This window comes from Desmodus rotundus, chromosome 1 (assembly GCF_022682495.2).
Source record: "Desmodus rotundus isolate HL8 chromosome 1, HLdesRot8A.1, whole genome shotgun sequence".
Taxonomy (NCBI): domain Eukaryota; kingdom Metazoa; phylum Chordata; class Mammalia; order Chiroptera; family Phyllostomidae; genus Desmodus; species Desmodus rotundus.
This window is the reverse complement of record NC_071387.1, coordinates 131055440-131077431: the sequence shown is the minus strand read 5'-3', so window position 1 is coordinate 131077431 and position 21992 is coordinate 131055440. Positions and strand designations below refer to the sequence as shown.

Below are 21992 nucleotides of genomic sequence, written 5' to 3'. Positions count from 1 at the left end.
TCTTCCATGAGGGATACTTAGGATATATCCTTAAACTTTTTAGATTTTTAATTCTTAAAGGAATTAGTAGTTTAAGAGTCTGCAAAATAACTGGGATGCTCTCAAAGAAATGCTAAGGTCATGGTGTCCCTTCACCCACTCAGTGCAGGAAGGACTTTCTTCCAGAACAATGATTTCTGTTTATAGAGAGCTCACAGAAGAGGTTAGCCTATTCTGTTATATGGTTCTACTTGTGAAAATCTAGTTCATATTCAAGGAGACCTTCCCATGTTCTCTTGTAACTTTGACTGCCTGTCCAAGAGTTCGAGTCAGGGTTTCTGGCCAGTACCATTAGGTGGAATCATTTCCGGGTTTCTCTGTGCAAATGACTTTGTCTGTTGCCTCGTAGCACTGCAATGGCCAAAGACGAGCGAGTGAACCTGCTGTCCTTCACCGGGAGCACTCAGGTGGGAAAACAGGTGGCCCTTATGGTGCAGGAGAGGTTTGGTAAGTGTTGGCCTTCTAATGAGAATTTTAATTCCCTAGAGGTACGGATGTGAAATCTAAAAGTTGTTTTTTCCCCCGATAGAGATACCAGCCATGTTTATTTGAGTGTCCAAGAAAAAGAAGGGTACAGTTATTAGTGGGTCAATATTAGGGCAATCACACATTTAAATAGCATAGTTTGGAAAAGGATGTCATTCACCCTCTAAATGACTATAGTAGTATATCAAATGTATTTATCAAATTCTGTCAGACTTATTTGGCAAATTAAAAAAAAAGAAAACCCACAATTGAAGCAGGATCACTGAGTACAGGACCTACAGAGAATGTAGAATAGAAGATTAAATGTGTTCTGTCACTTATATAAACACAGTTTTGTATGCTCTGCTTTATGAGTGATTAAAAACGATTGTTAAGGATAATACTGACTATCAGGTTTTGGCTGTCATGAGTATAGACTTTAACTAGGGGGCACTTGACTAGGTAACCTGCCTTTTTGCATGTCAGGCATTGCTTTTCAAAAGCAAGTTTGAATTCCTGCTTTTACTTCTTTTGGTTATGTACCCAGAAGTTGAATTGCTAGATTGACCTTGCGGTAATTCTGTGTTTAATTTCTTGGGAAATTGCTATATAGTTTTCCATAGTGGAAAACATAGCATTTACACTAACCTGGGGTTTTTTGGACATAATATGAAACTTAGAGAAAAGTTATAACATATACAACTAATTTCTGTACACCTGTTGAACAGACTCACCAATGCTTACATTTTGCCCCATTTCCTTTATCATTTTCTCTCTCCAGTAACTCACATGCACGTACATTGTGGTTGCATATTATTTTTGAACCATTTGGAGAACGTCGAAGACCTTGTGTTCCTTTACCATTAAATGTTTCAGTGTATTTCCTAAGAACACGTACATTCTGTCATACAACCACAGTGCAATGATTGAAACCAGGAAATCTGATGTTGACTCAATGTTCTTGCTGTGTTTTAAATCAGGAAATAAATTAAAACATAATTGGGATAGGTTATGATTTGAGGCCATTTATCAATGTGCATTAACTACTAACATAGGCTTATATGTTTGTGTTTATATGTTTTTAAAGGGAGAAGTTTGTTAGAACTTGGAGGAAATAATGCCATCATTGGTAAGGCTGCCCTTTGTTTGCATTTTGTTTTCCATTCAGAATATCGTTAGTAGTTGTCCTGGGTATGCATAACTCGTTCAGGAACTCCTCTGTCCTATGTTGTCCATGCCAAGGCCTAATTCACATTTAAGAATTTTACTCATGAGACAGGACACAAGGTTTGAAGGCAGAGATAACTAGGAAGGAAGAGTGTTCATGTTCAGACAATGTAACCCGGGTTTAGAACCTGTGTGTGAGACTTCCTAACGTGGCCTTGTTTTTCCTTCTCCTATTTTCTGAAAACTGGCCACGTGTGTCTTTAGAATGAGTAAGTAACTCTTATGTGACTTGCTGATTACATTGGATTTCAAAAACACTAGTTTGTCTTTAGTGGAATATTTAGTGCTTTTATAACTGAGAAGGAATGCTGCCTTACAGCATTTTAATCATTTATCTGTAGACTTTGATATTATTTCTGTTTTTCAATTATTTGGCACAAAAAGAAATAGTCTACCAATGTAACTGGGTAACATAATGAATATCAGTAGTTTGAGACTTAATAAAAGCATGGATTTTGTGATAAAAAACAAAATTTACCAATTTGTATATTGCCATCATTGTATTTAAATGCCTATGTATTGGTGGTATATAGAGTTTAAAAGTATATGGCAAAGGGTTTGTTTGAGATGAACTTCTAGTCTAGTTAAAGAGAGAGTTCATTTAAAAATACAGTTAGCACTGAGTGAGCACTGGGTATTTGCTAGGTACTGTGCTCAGGTGTTTCATGTGTCTTATTTCATTTAATCCCCACTATAATCCCATGAGGGAGATACCGTGGTTAATCTCATTTGAAAGTTCCACTCTGAGGCTTAGTGATGAGGTGCCTTACGTGAGGGGCTAGCATGAACCAGCATGATACCTTGGCAATCAGACCCCACAGCACTGCTCTTTCCTTAACCCCTTCCTATCCCCCGTGAGTACTCTGGGCATTATTGTCCCACTTTACGGGTGAGGAAATTGAGATTTGAAAAGGTAAAATAACACAACTAAAAAGTGTTGGAAGTGGACAAGAACCCTGATCTGTTTGGTTGCACAAACCACCTTCTTAACCATCACGCTAGTCTGAGAATGCTGTTAGATTGGAAAAGGGACAATTAATGATGTAAGAGGGAACTGTGTCTGTCAGTTTTTTCTGAGGGATACGAAGGAAGGGATTACAAATAATATAAATGGAAGGGTTAACTTTGTAAAGACTATGCTAGTTTTTTCTTCTGAGGGCAGAAGAGGTGGAGGAACAAAAGAACCTGAGTAAAGAGAAATTTGGTTTTGCACTGATGTCTTCAGAGGAGCAGAGGAAGCAGGAAAGGGGTCTTTGTGTGTGGTCACTTTGAGATTGTTTCCTAAGTGGGTAAGGTAACCTGGAGTAGGAGGCCCTTCAAGGGGTTTCACAGATTTGGAAATGCTGCTGTAGAGGTGTAACAAGAGGCATGTAAAGGCATGGACCGATGCAGGTGAGGATATGGATTTTAGAGAGCGAGTGTGATGGTGATGATAATCAGGAGCTTCCCATTACTCTCTCTATGGCCCAGGGAAGCTGGCATCAGCATGGGCCTTGGGGCTCAGACTGGAGGCAAATAAAGCTGACAAAAAGGATGGGGTCTTAAGAGAAGAGACTACAATGAGGCTATAGAGGAAGCTTAGTCAGTATGAGAAGCTTTGAGAAATGAAAGATGAGGAGGTCAGAGGAGCAAGAGCCTCCATGTACATCTGCACTTGGATAAAGACCATAGGACTCTCTTCTCACATAACCTCCTCTGGATGAAAAGTGGCCTCTGCGATGTGAACATGCTTATTTTACAGGGGTCGTTCTGATACTCTTTTACTGCAAGTCCTATAGTAAAGGCATCATTTATACCAGTTAGCAAGTACCTTGTCTGCCTACTTCACGGCACTGATGGGTGTGTGTTTGTGCTTCTCTAAGCTTTTGATGATGCGGACCTCAGCCTAGTCGTTCCTTCAGCTCTCTTTGCCTCCGTGGGGACAGCCGGCCAGAGGTGTACCACTGCGAGGCGCCTGGTGAGTGTGTCTGTGTAGTCACATGAGCTTGTCCTGCACTTCAAACACCACTTTTTAACAAATTGTATAGGGAGGTGTCATAGAAGTATTGTTAGAAACATGGACTTCCTAGATGTGCTTGGCAAATATGTGGCTCTATTCTCTCTTCTCTACTCACGGCACATGTTGCCAGTCAACCAGGGATTCACTCTGATTGGTTGGACTTGGACTGGGAGGCGAGGCCATTTTCAGTCCCTCACCCAGATCAATATGAACAAAGTCCAGTGTCACTTAGAGATTCAAACAGGCTAAATATTTGGAAAATCTGAAACTGTCAGCTGAAAGATAGCCTTGGTGTTTGTTTGTTTTTTTTTAATTTTAAATAGAAACATTTAAAGATTTTAATTTTTGGCCTATCAGTCAAGTCCCAGATTTGACTTGATGTGACATGGCTTAATGAAAAGCAAGTGACTCTCTGTATGTTGTTTTTTCTCTGTTTATAATAAACAAGAGGCTGTTTCGTTCCAGCGTGCAGAGAGTTCGGGATGTTTAATCTGCACTCTTAGATTTGGCTGGATTTCAGTTTTGTGTCCGGTGTGGCCTTGATTTCCATGGCTCTCCCGGTAGTGAAAAACTGGGGGCTCTAGCCAGACAGTTAGGGATAACATTTGGCTATGTTTGCCAGTTTTAAATTATTAGTGTTGAGTTTTCCTTCTGTTTAATTAAAAAAGCAGTTTGCAGTTGAATTACAGAGGAGTTGGCTTTGGGTTTTACTGTCATCCATCCACAGTGAATGTGAACAGATTCTTCATAAGGTTGGCATAATCTAAATGAATGAAAATAAGATAAAAGATACATGGAAATTAGTCTTTACTTTTCCCATCACCTTTTATATTCATTTTTTCCTGTATTTTACAATAAATAAATCTTTTTTTAACATTACTCTTAAGTTCTCAAAAGAAAAATCTAAGAGACAGTATTCATAAAGTATTTATAATTTAAAAAATTTACTCACCTTAAACATTTTTGCATTAATGGTAAGAAGAAAATGAGTTCTTTAAAAATGATTATAATCGTAATTACATGGCAAATATGAAATGACATAGAAGAAGCATTTCCCTATTCAGCCAATTTTCCCTTTGGTCTTAGAGCGAATACACACATCCATGTTTTATATTTAGTGTTAAAAATTAGACCCCATTATTAGCCATTGCCCAAGATCTATTTCCACAGGAACAGTAAAGTAAAAGGCAGAAAAATCCACTGCAGTGCTGCAGACCTTCTCATAACTAGTTCTCAGAGAGTAGATGGCTTGACGAATTCACCTCCATCACTAGGAACATAGCGTGGAGCTCCCATCCTACCCAGAGTGAGTCCAATGCATGCCCTCACCTGACTGAGGCCTCACTCTGGAGAGCTAGTCAGCCTGAGGTTAAGAGCATATGGTCACACAGCAGCAGAGGTAGGCTGACCAAATCGTGGTGGTATGTATCCACCATGACTCATACAGTTATAGTGTGGGATAGTTCTGCTTGAGGTTTTCTGCTTCGTAATGTGTTGAATGCTCTAGAAAAAAAAACGGGTGTACTTGATTTGTAAAGCTTATTCGAATAGGTCCTTACGGACTTGATAAAGACTTGTCTTGGACTTCCAGTGAAGATGGCAGCGTAGGTAAACACAACTCATCTCTTTGCACAACCACATCAAAGTTACAACTAAAGTGTAGACCAACCATCACTCCGAACTGTCAGAAATCAAGTTGAATGCGTAGGTAAACACAACTCATCTCTTTGCACAACCACATCAAAGTTACAACTAAAGTGTAGACCAACCATCACTCAGAACTGTCAGAAATCAAGTTGAATGGAAGTCTGACAACTACAGAATTAAAGAAGCCACATCCATCCAGGCTGGCAGGAGGGGTAGAGACAAAAATGGGCTGGTCCCACATCTGTGTGTGGTAGATAAAAGTCTGGGAGGGGTAGAACAGGACCGAGGAGTTCCAGCCCCACACCAGGCCCATAGCCCAGGGTTCCAGTACCAGGAAGGTAAGACCCCATAAATCCTGGCTGCAAAAACCAGTGGGGATTGAGCTGATGAAATAAACTTCTGGAGTCCCTAACAGTTCCCATTAAAAAACCCATACACACTGCAAAAACAAAACAAAACAAAATAAAAACCCCATACACAGACTTATTCAGAGTCACTCCCTCTGAGCTCCAGCCCTGGGGTAGCAGCTTGAAAGGCACCAGGAAGGAATTGGAGTGTCTGGTATCAAGGCGAGAGCCGAGGGACAGCTTTCTCCCAGGCAGAAAGGTGGTCAGAGACTGCTGTCCCATTTCTGAACCCTCCCTCCGTACAGCCACAGAGCCAGCAGGTGGGTGCCACATCTGAGACTCCATCAACTGGCTAACACCGTTTTCCCCACCCTGGAGATCCCCAGAGACTATTTGAACCCAACATATGGGTCCACCCAACTTACGTGTCCTCCCAGACTGTTAACTGTGATTTTTCCATATGAATGGCTGGTCTTCTTTCATATTTCACAATACCCTAAATCCTCTAAAAAAGGCAACAGCCTGCCTCAGTGAACCCCCAGCTCCCATATCTCTTGGTAAGTGGCCCCAGGCCCAGGCACTAGCACCAGCCAACCTAGATTCACAGCTTACTCAGACTCACTCCCATTTACTCAGACTCACTCCCTCAGACCTCCAGCACTGGGGGTAGCAGCTTGAAAGGCAGCTGTGGCATACAGGAGGAACTGAAGTGTCTGGCATTAAGGCCAGCAGAGGCCATTGTTTCTTCTTCCTCAGAGCCACAGAGCTGGCAAGCTGGTACCATATCTGACACTCCATCAACCTGGCTAACACAGTTTGACCTTCCTTGGAGAACCCCAGAGACTCTGTCCCACCCAGCTTTTGGGTCCACCCAAGCTGCTTTCCATATGAATGGCTTGTGTTGGCTGCACAACTTCCTAAATCGCCTCAAACATGCCACAGCTGGCCTGAGGGAGCCCAAGGCTTGGCACTAGCAGCAGCCAGCCTAGGTTCACAGCTTGGCTTCACTTGGGAATCTCCAAGCCCAGCACAAGTAGCAGCTATCTCAGATTGCTTCATAACTCAGGCAGGGTGGCCCTGGGCAGAACTCAGGTGGGGGCTGACCTTGGCTTGCACCACCCAGGAAACCCCAGGCCAGCACAGCCAGTGGACAGCTACAGATTACGTCAGAGCACCACCACCCTGCCCCTGCACAGCTGACCTTCCAGAGGGCAAAGGGTGGTGGTCGGTGACCACAGCCAGTCCTTGCCCCTGACTGGCCAGGCTAAATCCCTCCCATTGACCTGTCAACAGCAGCCAAAGCTCAAGTACAAGAGGAGGATGTGCTCAGTCCACACTAAGGGTGCACCTCCAGTAACCCAGCTTGGGTGATAGGGGAGGCTGTGCCACTCGACCCTACAGGACACCTACTGCATTGGGCCACACTACCAAAACGCCGAGGCAAAACAGCTCTACCTAACACATAGAAACAAACACAGGGTGGCAGCCAAAACGAAGAGACAAAGAAGCATGGCCCAAATGAAAGAACAGATCAAAACTCCAGAAAGACACCTGAACAAAATGGAGATAAGCAATCTATGAGATGCAGAGTTCCAAACACTGGTTATAAGGATGCTCAAGGAGCTTAGTGAGGACCTCAACAGCATAAAAAAAGCCAGTCAGAAAGGAAGGATACCCTAACTGAAATAAAGAACAATTTCCAGGGAAACAAGAGTAGAGTGGATGAAGCCAAGAATGAAATCAATGATTGGGAACATAGTGAAGCAAAAAACAACCAATCAGAACAACAAGAAGAAAAGAGAATCCAGAAAAAGGAGGATAGTGTAAGCAGCCTCTGGGACAACTTCAATACGTCCAACATTCACATCATAGCAGTGCTAGAGAAGAGAAAGAGCAACAAATTAGAAATCTATTTGAAAAAATAATGAAAGAAAACTTCCCTAACTTGGTGAAAGAAATAGACATGCAAGTCTAGGAAGCACAGAGTCCCAAACAAGATGGACACAAAGTGCCCACTCTAAGACACATCATAATTTTAATGCCAAAGGTTAAAGTTAAAGGGGGAACATTAAAAGCAGCTAGAGGGATGTATTTAATTACCTACAGGGAGTTCCCACAAGATTATCAGCTGATTGTTCAAAAGAAACTTTGCAGGCTAGAAGGGATTCGTAAGAAATATTCAAAGTTGTAAAAGCAGGGACCTACAGCCAAGATTGCTCTACCCAGCAAAGCTACCATTTAGAATGGAAGGGCAGGTAAAGAGCTTCCCAGACAAGAAAAAAACGAAAGGAGTTCACCACCACCAAACCATTATTATATGAAATCTTAAAGGGACTTACTTAAGAAAAAGAAGACCAAAAGTATAAACAATGAAATGGCAATAAATGCATAGCAACAATTGAATCCAAAAAACAAACTGAGCAAGAAGAACAGAGACAGAATCATGAATGTGGAGAGGGTTTTGATGGTTGCCAGATGGGAAGGGTGTGTGGAGGTATGGGTGAAGAGGTGAGGGGAATAAAGTACAAATAGGTAGTAACAGAATAGCTAAAGAACTTAATACACATGACCCATGGACATGAACAATGGTGGGGAGATTGCCTAAGGGAGTGGGGCTGCTGTGTGGAGGGGAATAAAGGGGGAAATATTGGGACAACTGTAATAGCATAATCCATAAAAAAAAGACTTGTCTTATGATTTTATTCTAACATCCACCTAGAGAAAATTATCTTCTTGTAGTTAAATTAAAATTAGATTATATAATTAAAAAAATAAACATACTTCTATTTGTATGTTTTAGAGATCACAATAGTTCAAAATTTTATGAACTATAAATCATTATTAAGAAAAATTATACATTGTTAACAAATTTGTACATTTTTTGACTATTCCCATGCGTATTTCTCTTTCTCTTAGTTCTTACATGAAAGCATCCATGATGAAGTTGTGAATAGACTTAAAAAGGCCTATGCACAGGTCCGGGTCGGGAACCCATGGGACTGTGAGTATCTGGTTGATTTCAGGCGTGTTCCTTTTTGATAGCTGGAGTTACACGTGTTTATGATCTTTTCCCTGTTCCCTGAGAGGAGTCCGTGCATGTAAAGCAGGTAATAGGACATTTAAGGTGACACGTCTGCTTCTAGGTTAGGATCTTGAGTGTTGATGTGGGCTGGGGGGTGAGTTTGGCGATGGTGCTGAGATTGGATGAGTTTGGTGAGTTTTTCTCTCTCCACTATCATGACCCTTGTCTAAGCCATCACCCTCCTCTCTCATGAAAGGCTGCAAGAGTCGCCAGACTTACTTTCCTGCTTTCACTTCTGCCTTCCACAGTGACCAGAGTGATTTTTTAAAATGTACTTAGACTGGATAATTCAGTCTCCTACTTTAAATACTCTAGCAACTTTCTTTGCTTTTCAACTAAATTGAGATTATTTACTCCCTCTTTAGCAGGCTCACAATCTGTGTGACCTGACCTCTGTGCCTCCCCTCTTTACTCTCTGACCTCCTGCCTACCTTTGCCCCTGTGTTCCCTGAGCTCCAGCTTTTCCAACCTTCTTTCAAGCTCCAGGGCTTGCAGGCTCTGTCCTACTGCTCTCTCTGCTGGAAATGCTCCTCACCCAGCTCTTCCCACAACAGGCTTCCTGCTGCAAGGCCACCTCCTCCCTGAGGCCTGCCTAGGTCTTCCTCCTCCCCCATTGCCCCAGGTAATCTTTCTGCTCTGCTTCCTGGCAGCCATACATGGGGCGGCATCAGTCTTCCCCTGTAAATTGCACACCAGCTGCTGAGCCTGCCAAGTTCTTAGAGATGATCCCACTGCGGTGAATGGACAGGTGCTGTGTTTTTAACGTGGCACTCTGATTAATTGATCTGAACCAGGGCTGACAAATTTGGCCTGCCACTTGTTTCTGTAAGAAAGTTTATCAGCATATGGCCACGCCTACTCGTTTACCTATCTTCTGTGGCTGCTTTCACACCGCAGTGGCCAGGGTGAGTAGTTGTGGGGGACCACAGACATCATGCAGAGCATTATACATTTACTGCCTGTGCCTTTATGGAAGCTCACAGACTCCCGTTCTGAACCGCAGGGCTTCCTGAAGGGGTTGGTCTGTTCATTGGGAAAGCTGTTACAATACTAAAATGATGCTACGTAGGGTAAAATGAGGAACATTCCCTTTTCTCTCCAGCTAATGTTCTGTATGGGCCACTGCACACCAAGCAGGCAGTGAGCATGTTCCTTGGGGCAGTGGAGGCGGCAAAGAAAGAAGGAGGCACAGTGGTCTATGGAGGCAAGGTAATGACGCAAGCAGGGCTCCGGGCAGATTGGTGACGGTCCCCAACTGGAGTCTTTCTTCTCCCGTTTGTAAGGGGAAAATACGTGTTTTGAAGAATGACAATGTAAACTGCATGGAAAATTTCTGGAAGGACACACAATTTCAGCCATGGTTGCCTTTGAATTGAGACTCTAGCAATTTGTATTGGGCGGGGGGAGACCTTTTCATGACACGGTGGAAGACTTTGTATTCAGGGTAATCAGAATTTGTATGTAATAGTTATTTTAACAGGTCAAATAAGACAGGGAATAAAAAAAATACACACCAAAAACATTTTAGTTTAACACAGATAACTACATTTGGTTCTTTGGATAGGGTCAAAGCATTTTCTTCTGGTGTGGTGGGAATTTGTCTTCATCCTTGCAGAAGCTGTACCAATTTATTGTCGATGAGTTAGTTTCAGTTTCTTCAAAATTCACTGAGAACTGAGTTCCTTGTGAAGCCGAGAGAAGACTCCTTCTCTCTAGTCATCTTAACCACTGACACACCCACATTTCATTGGACAGCGTGTGTGTGAATATTTATGTATCTAATTTTTACTTTTGTTGAGTTATTTTCTGAAACATTCAACTTAATTTTTATGGAAATAGCTCCTTTTTCCTTTGTATAACATCATTTAAGTTTTGCAACACAGCATAGCACTACAATAAAAAATACAGCTACCATGCCCAGGATCTGAAAAGTGAAGACAGTCGACTCTTGGTAAACGTGCAGCTCAGAGGGTGTGCGCAGAATTAAACAGGCATGAGGCGGGTCTGCCAGCAGCCAGAGCAGTATGGCATCAGTATGGCACGGGAGGAGAAGTAGGCACTAGGTAATAAGTGGACATGAACTTGTAATTTGATTACATGGAGGTTGGTTAGGAGTGTCTACACTATATCCTTTTGGAGCTTTTAATTTTTGTATAATGTATATTAGTTTGCTATGGTTATCATAATAAAAGATTATAGACTGGATGACTAAAACAACAGAGCTGTAACATTTTTCTCACAGTTATGGGGCTGGGAGTCTAAAACTCAGGTGTGGCAGGGTTGGACTCTGGCGAAGCCTCTCTGTCTGGCACAGAGAATTTCACATGGCCTTTCCTCCGCGCACGAAGAGAGGAGGTCTCTGGTGTCTCTTCCTCTTATTAGGGCATTAGTTCTGCACGATTAGGTCCCTGCCCATCTGACCTCATTTAACTTCCGTTACCTCCTTAAATAAAGGCCCTGTCTCCAAATTCAGTCACTATGGGGTTAAGGTTTCAACATGTGAATTTAGGGATGGGGGATACAATGTAATTGATAACACAGTGGGTATAGGTTACCTATTTTAAAGTTATATAAGTTTTACAATCATCATTGTAACTGTTTTCAATGCTACTTGGTTGTAACAAATGGCATGGCTCTCCATCTTTGATCCCTATTTTTCTTTCCTATTTTTCCTCTGACCACATTAGAGCCAATAGGAGGCAGAGGAAATTTATGTTCATGATGGGGAGTTATTTTGCAGAAACAATTCACCTAAAATGGTGTTGGCTTTTGTCACAAGTACAGGCAAAGACTGTGTCCTCGGACCACAAGTACCGGAATACAAAATGCTTTCAGTGTCTTTATTTCATTTCTCTCCTGCAGGTTATGGATCGCCCTGGGAATTACGTAGAACCGACAATTGTGACAGGTCTCGCCCACAACGCGTCCATTGCACACACAGAGACGTTTGCTCCGATTCTTTATGTCTTTAAATTCACGGTAAAAATGGGTTCTGCCTCTCTGTTCTCTAGTCTCATGTTGAAACAAACGAGAAGACTAGGAGAAAATGAAGGTGTGTTAAATTTCACTCGATTTGCCTTTAGGGAGCTATTAGAAAGTCATTTTGATTAGTATAAATTTGACGGTTATGACTAAAATATGATGGGATGAACACTTCAAACTATAGAGCATGCCAAGCTAGCTGCCTGGGAAGCCAGGGTGAGCAGGGACCCTACGTTGCAGTTTATGGAGAAGGGGGCCCTCATTTCCTGTATCACCTGGTTCTGCGCTGTGTGTGCCAAACATTGGGCTTCTCCACAGAAGAACTAGATAGTTCGATAGCCTGGAGCTGCGTTTCAGCAGACAAAATGGGAAGATACAGGGCAGCCTAAAGGTCGGCAGTTACGATGGGTATCAGAGGACAGACAGGCTGTGGAGGTTTCAAAAGAGGCAGATAACTAGAGGGTATCCTTCCCTGGCATGGGGCAGGTCCTCGCCGTGCCAGAAAAGAGTCTCGTTCAGGGTTTGACTGTGCCGTGGTTAACAGTCAAAGAATCGTGAGAGTCCCGCCTTGTTGTTACTACGTGATTGTATTTTTTTTAAATCTTGATTTAAATTGTCTATCCCTGTTCCACATGTGGTGACTAGAGAGTATAATTTCATGTTTTGTAGTGTGTGTCTGTGTGACCGTGAGCTCTTGAGCAAATAATTTTGCCTCTCTTTGCCTGCTTTGCCTAATCTGTGAATTGGGGATAAGAGAAAACCTGTGCCATAGAGTGAGGATTACCTAACTAAATGCATGCTAAGTGCTCAGGGCAGTGTACGTAATAAGAGCTCAAGAAATATTAGCTATTATACGTAAGAGCTTGAATAAAAGAATGTACTGGAGGGATGGAAGATCTTCATTTCTAAAGCACAATTAGGGAGAACCCCCCACAAAGGCACTGTATAAGCGAAACAGAGTTAGTCAGATGTTGACCCTGTAGTTTCCTTGTTTTGCCCTAAAATTATACCGGCACATCTCATAAAATGAGTTTAACATTTGTAACGTTGACCTGAACACAGTGTCACGTAACCGCTTCTAATGTCTGCCCTTCCAGAGTGAAGATGAAGTCTTTGCGTGGAACAATGAAGTAAAACAGGGACTTTCAAGTAGCATCTTTACCAAGGACTTGGGCAGAATCTTCCGCTGGCTTGGGTATAACTTTGTTTATTTTAAAAACCTGTGTAAGTCTGATTTCTGTGGTGAGAGGGACTTTAAAAAAAGAAAATGGAACCATCATACTTGAAAATCCATTTTTCGGCATTGAGAGTCTTAGAGGTTTTGTTTGGACTTTGTTTTTTACTTCCCCATACGTTGCTCTCACCATGTACCCCTTTTAATCCACAGACCAAAAGGATCAGACTGTGGCATTGTAAACGTCAATATTCCAACGAGCGGGGCTGAGATCGGAGGTGCCTTTGGTACGTACAGAATCGTTTTTTCATTTTCCGTGTTGGGCAGTGTATTAGTCTACTGGGGCTGCCATAACAGAGTACCGCAGGGCGGGTGGCTTAAACAACCGAGTTAATTTTCTCCCAGTTCTGGAGGCTGGAGGTCTCAGATCAAGGTGTTGACAAGTTTGGTTTCTCCTGAGGCCTCTCTTCCTGGCTTGCAGATGGCCACCTTCCTCCTGAGTCCTCCTGTGGCCTTTTTTCTGTACAGACATTCTTGTTGTCTCTTCTGTTACAAGGACACCGTCCTATTGGCCGAGGGCCCTAACTTTATGACTTCTATTAACTATAATTACCTACTTAAGGACCCTGTTGCCCAATGCAGCTACATTCTGAGCTGTTGGAGGGTAGGCCTTGAACACATTCCTTGGGGGGGGAGGAAGAGTAGGGGAGACAATTCAGTTCATAACAGGCAGTGAAGGAAAAGCAGTAGTAACCAGGGAACTGAAATAATAGTCTTACCTGGTCTGACCTTGAGGAAGCCTGTGCTCCGTGTTCAGGGTTCCTGTCCAGGGCCCTTCCCTTCATTCCCAGATGCAGGATCACGCTGCAGCCGGGCCCTTACCTGACGTGTGCGGACCCTGCAGGGTGGCATCTGTTTTCTGGGGAGAGGGTTCAAGACCCCAGAAAAGACTAAGAACCCTGTTTTAAAGCCAGAAAAATTCACCTGAAGAATTCTGGGTTTTATTGGCAAAGTGGGCCTAGTATATGTTAAACACTGTCGTTCACCTTAGGTAAAATACTAAGTTGTTTCTTTTCACTGAGCCCTGTTTCTATTTTGTCTTTATGCTTTGAGCTCTTAGTGCTTAAACTTAGTAATAGCAATAATTAAAAAAAAATCTTCCCAACAATCATTTATTGTTATATTTATTGAAAATGATCATATAATATACAGATGATGTATTATAGAATTCTATACCTAACACCTATATAATTTTGTTAACCAATGTCACTGCAATAAATTCAATAAAAAAATGATCCAAAACACAGTAAAAACAGATTGCCTTTAAATATATAAAGAATATATATAAATATATAAAGAACAAACATTCATGAGTACTTGTAAAAGTTTAAATAATTGGGGCACTCTTTCGCCTCCTTTAGACCGATTACTCTCCGGTGTGCGCGGTCTGGCAGAAGGTTCTGCCTTCAGTTCAGCCCTTCACTCTGGCCCTCCACGACTTAGTGGCCCGAATGCGTCTGTCTGTCTGTCCTTCTGTAGCCCTTAAATCCCTGACTCCGGCCCGTGCCTTCTCTCTCCCATGGACTCCTCTCCATTTCAGTCCTCACCATTTTTTTAAATGTCTTATATGGAAAAAGCAGTTCTGCCCTCACTTTCCTCCTCCTTTCCCAGAGGCAAATCCTTTGAGATTCTAACTAAATGGAAAAAGTAATTTACCTCTGAATGTACTTCAATTTTCCTAAATAGTGTGCTTTGACTGCACTCTCTCACAACCTGAGACATTATGTGGTGACCCTCTGCTCTGCTAGATTAACCTTCTTAAGTTTTCTCTCTTTTTCCCTTTAAGTGATACGGCATTAGTGTGTGGGGTGAGGCCCAGAGGAAACCAGGAACAAGCTTCTAAGAGTGTTCTCCAGTGGAGTCGCAGATTGTGACAAGTGTAGTCCACTGGGAAAGCTCGTTAAAGATGCCGCACCACAGGTTTCTACTGGGGGCAGGTTACAGAGGCATCCTCAGCCGAGCAGAAGGAAAGCAGGTGTTTAACACAAACCACATTGTGCAAAAACAGTTCCACACCTGGTCATTTAGGGAACGTTTTCTGTGGGTGTGGGGAACTGTGGCGGCCAGGTCCCGGATGCCAGAGGCATCGCAGGCAGCCCTGCTACCCCTTTTCTGCAGCTTTGTAAGAGTTTTTCCTCAGACTTTTGAAACTAATTACCTATTTGTCTTCTGGTTTCTGGTGTTGGGGTTGAAAAGTGCAGTCCACTTTGGTTTCTGATCTTTTTTCCCCTGTTTCAAAAAATATTGGTTCTACTATTTGCTCATAATGAGCAAATTTGCTCTGACGTTCTGACGTTTCACAGGAATATTGGCTCAGTGGAGATCTCTGTAAAAATATTTGTTGGACACTCAGTGGGCCAGTGATTGACCTTGGACTATTGGGCCTCATAGTTTTCAGTTCTGATTTTGCTTTGGTAGTGCTTCTTTGACAGTTTTTTCCCTTTCTCTATTTTAATTTCTGGAACTCCTGTTATTTAAATGTTATCTCTTGAAAAATTGATTGTCTGATTTTGTTATCTTTTTCCTCATTTAGTCTGTTTTTTACATTGGAAATTTCATCAAATTTTCTTATCCTTCTATTAAGTGTTTTCTCCTCTACTCTTATTAAAAACAACATTAAAACTTATTTCTTGGGCTTTGATGGCACACTCTTAAAGTGTGTCCCTTTCTTGTTTCATGGAGTCACTGTCTTCTTACAGCCTCTAAGGATATTAATTTAACATTTAAAATGTCTTATTATAAAAGCAGTTTATGTACGTAAACTATGTATATATGTAGAAAATTACATATAGAGAAGCATAAATGAGAAAATAAAAACATATTTCCACTGTCCCGAGGTTCTATTCTTAACACCTTGGTCTAGTGACAAGGTTTTTTTAAAGGTTTTCTTCTGGTGCCTGACACATTTCTGTTTCCTCTTAATTCCTTCCATTTTCCCTCTGATTTTCATGTTTATTTTGGTCTCTGTCTTTTGTTTGTTTGTTTGCGAAGGAAACTGTGGGCTAAATGTAAAGGAAAGGAGCTGCTCAGGGACCTCGGGTCTCCTTTTGGTGTCCTCGCCTCAGTGACACCGAGCGGGAGTCCACACAGAGGGGAGCAGCCCCAGAGCTGGGGTGCGAGGTGCGTTTGTGTCTCTCCAGGAGGAGAAAAGCACACTGGCGGTGGCCGGGAGTCGGGCAGCGACGCCTGGAAGCAGTACATGAGGAGGTCCACGTGGTAAGCAGGCCTGTGGGAGGAGGGGCCGGGCTCAGGGCTGTTGCAGCGTGCTTTTGCCCTCTTCTCCTTTCCGCTCTGTTTTTAGGCGTTTCCGTTTTATTTTATTTTTCTAATATTCCAAGCCCTCCCCTCCCAGAGCCTCTGTTTTGTACTAGTATTTTTCTGCCCCTCCTTGTCTAGCTCCAGCTAGTGCCCAGCGCCCCACTGTGAAACCGTCTGGTTGGTGGTGTCTACCTAGAGATAGCATAGGAACGGAACACTTGGGGTGGGGGGTGTCAACCAGCAAGGGGGAGTGGAAGAAGCTGTCCTTTTGAGTTTTCTCATTGCGTGTGGCTGCCCCCCCCCCTCCGCCCGCAGACTGAGGGAGCAGAAGGGGGTGGAGCTGGGCAGGGGGCCTGGGGATCTGGGGGCCTGGCTAGCAAGCTGGGGGACACCAGCTCTCAGAAGAGTGAGCACGACCCTTGAAAGTTGGTTAGCTCATTCACCCAGCACATGGGTAGGTGGTGAGGGAGCCGGCCTCTAGGAGATTTTGACTAGGAATTGTTTTCTACTTGAATTCTGTTTCTCCTCCTTGGGTAGAGAGAGCTTTACCCAAGTGCAGCAACACAGTGTGGGGTCAGGCCCCTGCGGTGCTATGTTGTAGGAAGAGCACAGGGTGAGGGACCAAGGGCACCCATTCCGGTCCCATTTACTCCTTCCTGAGAGCTCTCTAACCTCCCGCAGGTTTCCCAACCTGGGCTCCTGTTGTAGTCATGGTGACTTTCTCTCTGTCAGAAATCTCTGAGGTGCTCTGGCTGTGGCTTGTTAAGTCTCCAGCCTGTACACTCTTGCCTGGTTTTCATTCTTTGAAGTCAGTTATGTTCCTTCCACTTTTCTTGAGCACTCTGGGTCTAGAGTGGAAAACTTTTAGCTCTGGCCTTTGGGAACCCATTTAATGGGGCGCTTTTCCTCTTAGGAGAAAAATGAGATCATTGTCAGATAACTGACTCATAGGGAAGCTTTTGTTTTCTAAATTATTATAGTTCTTATTTTTTTTATCAAAATGAGATCTGTCTTTTCTGCTAATTCAGTACAAGTTATTGAGAGATATAAAGAAAATTGTTCCAGCCCCATATTCTTGTGCCCCGATAACTGTGAATAACATGTGTGCTCGGTGTCTTTCCAGACTTTGGTCTTTTTCTGTCCTTTTTAAATACTTTATAAAACTGGATTCATACTGATAGTGTTTTGTATCCTATTTTCTTCACCAGCATGTAACTGGGACATTTCACCTTGTTAACATATACAGATCTACATTTTTTAAAGATATAACAATATTCTGTATTATGTATGCACTATTCCTTCATTTAATTTTGTTTATTTTTTCTCCCAAGTACCATCAACTACAGTAAGGACCTTCCTCTGGCCCAAGGAATCAAGTTTCAGTAAAGGCGCTTTCTTTAAAGAAGACAGAAAATTGAGATTTGCCCTGAATATGCATCACTTGGAGTACAGCGGTGGCTAATCCCTTATGCCCCTGAGGTCCTGACTAAATCAAGAAACTCACTTTTTAAAAATGAAACTTGTCACAGCGTCGCCATATTTAGTAAAAGATAGAAAAATGGATTTTCATGTTACAAGTAGTTACTAATTTTTTTAAAGTTTATAATTACTTTATAATTTAGACAGAACAGTACATGCAATGCTAGGAATTTAGAAAAACACAGAGCCTAACAGAGAGGAAAATTGAAGTCGTCTCGGCAGATGCAGGACCATCTCCTGGGCAAGTAACGAATTCTCTGGTGAGTGTTGATTCACATTGCCCACTTCCGGCCTGTGTTGGGAAGGGTATGATTGGCAGGGAGTATATCCCTTATATGGAGGGGCCACATAGCACATGATCTGTGGAAGGACTCGCTCTGTTAAATATGGCTAAGGTATTCGTCACCATTACGACTTCTCTTGCTCATGATGGCTTGTGTCAGCACAGAAGAAATTTGCGGGGTGGACATAGATATCACTCCTGCTCTTGCACCTGCACCTGCCATGGACTCTGCCTGTGTAGCTTCTGTAGAAAGAGTCTCTGGATTCCTCACACAGCCTGAGGCCGTTTCTTTAGCTGGTAGGCTTCTGCAGTTGCCCTTGGGTTTGTTCTTGGAGAATATCCACAGTGTGTGGCAGCATGTGTCAAAGGTCACTTTATCTTTGCTGCGAGTCTACTTCCTTCTCTCGAGGGGCTGCCCAGCAGCCTTTGGAGTGGTTCTGCCCAGGGCCCCCATGGAACTCAGACTGGCCCGTGTAGCTCTCCTCTTCCTGGCAGTCTGCCCTCCCCCATCCCCCCAATGGGCAGCCACCACTGCCCTCTGGACTCCTGCCAGATTGGACTGGGGCAGAAGCTTTCCAGATGACCTTTGTAGATGACCTAATGCATCGGGATGTATGGAGAGATTTTCACAACTGGCAGAGTTTGGGGGCTGTTATGACAGAGAAGCAAGCAAATGAAAAAAAATAAGCAATTACGAATTTATCAGGGAAGGAGAGGCTCAGTGTGACTAGTGGTCACCTAGGTGTGTAGTTGTCAGCCTTGAATGTTAATCAGGCCAAATGCTGATGATGAACATTCCGAGAGCATGTTGGCAGGAAGAAGGCAGGGTGAGGGTAGGTTGGGAAGGCAGCAGTTCCTTACGTTCTGCAGTGGAAAGCCTGTAGTGCCTAAAATCGAAATAGCAACGTGGGCTTATAAAGATAGGCGAGTTCCAAGTCCTGGCTGCAGGGGTGGGGCACGGAGACAGGGCGCATTGCTGCTTCTGGTAACTAGTCTTGTAGAGCTATTTGAGTTTTAAATGAAGAGACTGTATCATTTTGATGAAAAATTTAAACCAATAAAAAAGGAAATGATATTGGAAAATCCCGCATCTCCAGACGCCCTTCCCTCCATCCCACTCCCCAGGGCACAGGCGTGCTTACTGGGGATTCTTCTAAAGGTCTCACAAAATGATCTAGTGAAAGCCAAATTTCCTTCTATCTTTTAAAGAGTTCGAAAGAGACTAGATTATCTTGTGTTAATACACACACACTTTTTAATATAAATGGTTGCTTAAGAAAATCATGCAAATTGGGCATTTACTCTAAAAATCTTACTATGGTTTGGTTTTTCTTTTTAGGTCACAATGTAAGTATTCTAGCTCTGTCTTGGTCACTAATACCGTCTGAAGAAAGTGAAGCATTATTTAAAACATTTAGGAATCATGTTAATAGGCTGTTTTTGTGAAATTTGCAAGAAATTTTTGATTGAAATATTTTTATATCCTGTTTTCCTCTAGCATATTATTTTTAAACAAGTGTTCCAAAACACAAGCTGTATCAGTGATTGTTTTAATTAAACATGTTTTCATTTATAATTTCTCTGCAGTTAGGTATTTAGGAGACTCTCTGACATTGTGTCCAATGTGGGGTGATCCCCAGTACACTGGGTAGAAGGGGGACTGGCAGCTCTGCTCTCAGGTGTGGAAGTCGAGTCACACTGAATCCGACAGCTTTCTTTGAAACTAATTCATAACTGTTATACGCATTCCTAGCAACAACGATATCTTTTGTCATAATGTTTATTAAAAAACATTGCCTTTAAATTGTCTCTTTTTGTCCTTTATTCTTTGACCTAACAAGTGGAAGTTGCCTGTTGGTATTTTCAACCAGAATGGTTAAAATGTGTGTTTGGGTATTTCCTGGCCATGTATTCTGAGGTACTGGGAGTCCCCTACTGCTGATGACTGGTGATACTGAGCCCCTGCCAACCGTCCCGTACCTCTGTGCCTGCACCTCCCTGCCCACACTGTGGGCAGGAGGAACTGCCGTTAGCCCTAAGTTTCTTAGGATCTTGCTGTATGTCCCCAGTCCCCAGAGAGAGCGTCCCTTCGGCTCATCCTAGGATCCTGACTCTGACTGGTGGTTCCCTAGGAAGGGGGTGGAAGACTTGGTCAATTTGGCTTCTGTTTAGGGAGGGAGGCGCTCCTGATGAAGACAGCAAACGATGGAGATGAGGCACTTTTCTCAAAGCCGGTCGGGATGCTACTACATCTTTCACTTCTGTCCTTTGCTCTGCAACCACAGAGAGGGAGTGAGAGGGGTCGGTGACCTTGCTCTTCTCTTCCCCCAGCCACCTTCCAACCTTTTTTCTGTTGCCTTCACTGTAATAAGCTTCCCAACAGGGAAGCTGGCTGGCAATGTTTTAAAATGTTTTCTATTTCAACATTGCCAGACAGGCATGTACATTTCACTCCTCCTGGTCCCCAACACCCCATTTTCTCACAGCTGGCTTGGTCCCTTTGTTATCCTCTTTCCCGGACTTATTTTATCTGCCTGATTACAGTGTAGGCCTTTGCGTGGGGAACCATTGCTGCATTTCTCCCCTGTCAAAGTTTAGCACCCCTTCTTAAAGGTTTTTAAGAGGATGTGTGAAGAGATTAGGTGACAGGCCATTTTTTTCAGCCCCAGAAACTGTTGATATATTTTAATGTACCAAATTGTTGGACTTACCATATAGTGAAATTTATTGATCTTATTATTTTTCTAATTTAAGTTAAAAAGTTAGGTTACAAATATTTCCCCTGGCTTTTTTAAGTGTAGTTTTACAGAAGTGATACTTGTATGTATGCAGTTAAAAACTCAAATGGAGATTATAACAAACACCGGCCACCCCCACCCCCTTCCCTCTGCTGTCCCTCCCCCACTTCCCAGAGAAACCGGCTGGAGACCGCCCTCCCTTTTCCACTGTTACTGACCTCCATCCATATTTCTAAATAATAAGCTTGTACTGCTATTTTGTAGTTAGTAAATTTAGATTTTGTCTGTTGACTTGTGGTAGGTGAGGAATAATGTTATTACCACCTCCCCAAACATAAACCTCTTAGCTCTAATCTGTTAATATCGCAACTTTTTGGTTAAATCTATAGTTCCCATTTAATTGTGAATATGCAAAGACAACCAAGCCTAATCATGCTTTAAAATTATGCCTAAGTTATTTTATTTTCCCAGAGTTAATAATTGCCCTCATTGCTTAATTTGCTCTGTATCTTTTTATTGTAGTAAAATACAAGGGATTTACCATTTTAAAGTGTGCAGTTTAGTGGCATTTAGTACATTCACGAGCTGTGCCACCCTCACCACTACCTAGTTCTAGAGTATCTTTATCACCCCCAAAGGAAACCCCGCACCCACTAAGCAGCCATTCCCCGTTCTCCTTTACCTCTCAGTACCTTCCACCCCTAGTCTGCTTTCTGTAGCTATGGGTTACCTATCGTGGATATTTCCTACAAGTAGAATCTCTATTACTAATGATTTCCAAATGCCTGAATCATCTCTGTAAAGTGCCTATTAATATTTTGCAATTACCCATATCAGTTTCAGGTTTTGTTTTATTTTTCCTGGAATCAAGTGCCCTTTGTCCTGTTTGCTTCAGTTAGGCCGGCTGCCTGCTCACCAGGGCTGTTGCACCAGTACCATCCATGGGCTTCTCTTTGCTGCCCTCTGGGTTACTCTCGTGTTTCCCGGACCCTGCATTTTCTTCTGCTGCTGGAGCATATCCTGCGGAAACTTCCTAAGAATGGTTGTTTTGGAGGGAATTTTCGAAAAGTCTTATAAGTCTTGTAAAAGAAAGGACTTCATCCTCACGTTGAAAGGAAGATTGGATATAGGAGCTGGATTTAAAATACACTTTTTTTATTTTGTTTGTGTGAGAAGGGCCCACAAGTGTTTTGTGGTAGGGACATTTTGGTC

General features: G+C 42.7%; 1 protein-coding gene across 1 annotated transcript in view; it reads left to right on the top strand.

The window, feature by feature from the left end:
- The window catches only part of ALDH7A1 (aldehyde dehydrogenase 7 family member A1), a 40454-nt gene extending 20608 nt beyond the window's left edge, over positions 1-19846 (top strand). The window contains exons 9-18 of the mRNA XM_024571337.3: positions 389-486; positions 1592-1633; positions 3594-3688; positions 8641-8725; positions 9909-10015; positions 11669-11785; positions 12886-12983; positions 13176-13249; positions 16163-16238; positions 17612-19846. Coding sequence (XP_024427105.3) covers positions 389-486; positions 1592-1633; positions 3594-3688; positions 8641-8725; positions 9909-10015; positions 11669-11785; positions 12886-12983; positions 13176-13249; positions 16163-16238; positions 17612-17666 — 847 coding nt within the window. The 3' untranslated portion in view covers positions 17667-19846. The remainder of the gene's footprint in view (positions 1-388; positions 487-1591; positions 1634-3593; positions 3689-8640; positions 8726-9908; positions 10016-11668; positions 11786-12885; positions 12984-13175; positions 13250-16162; positions 16239-17611) is intronic.
- The last annotated feature ends 2146 nt before the right edge of the window (positions 19847-21992 follow it).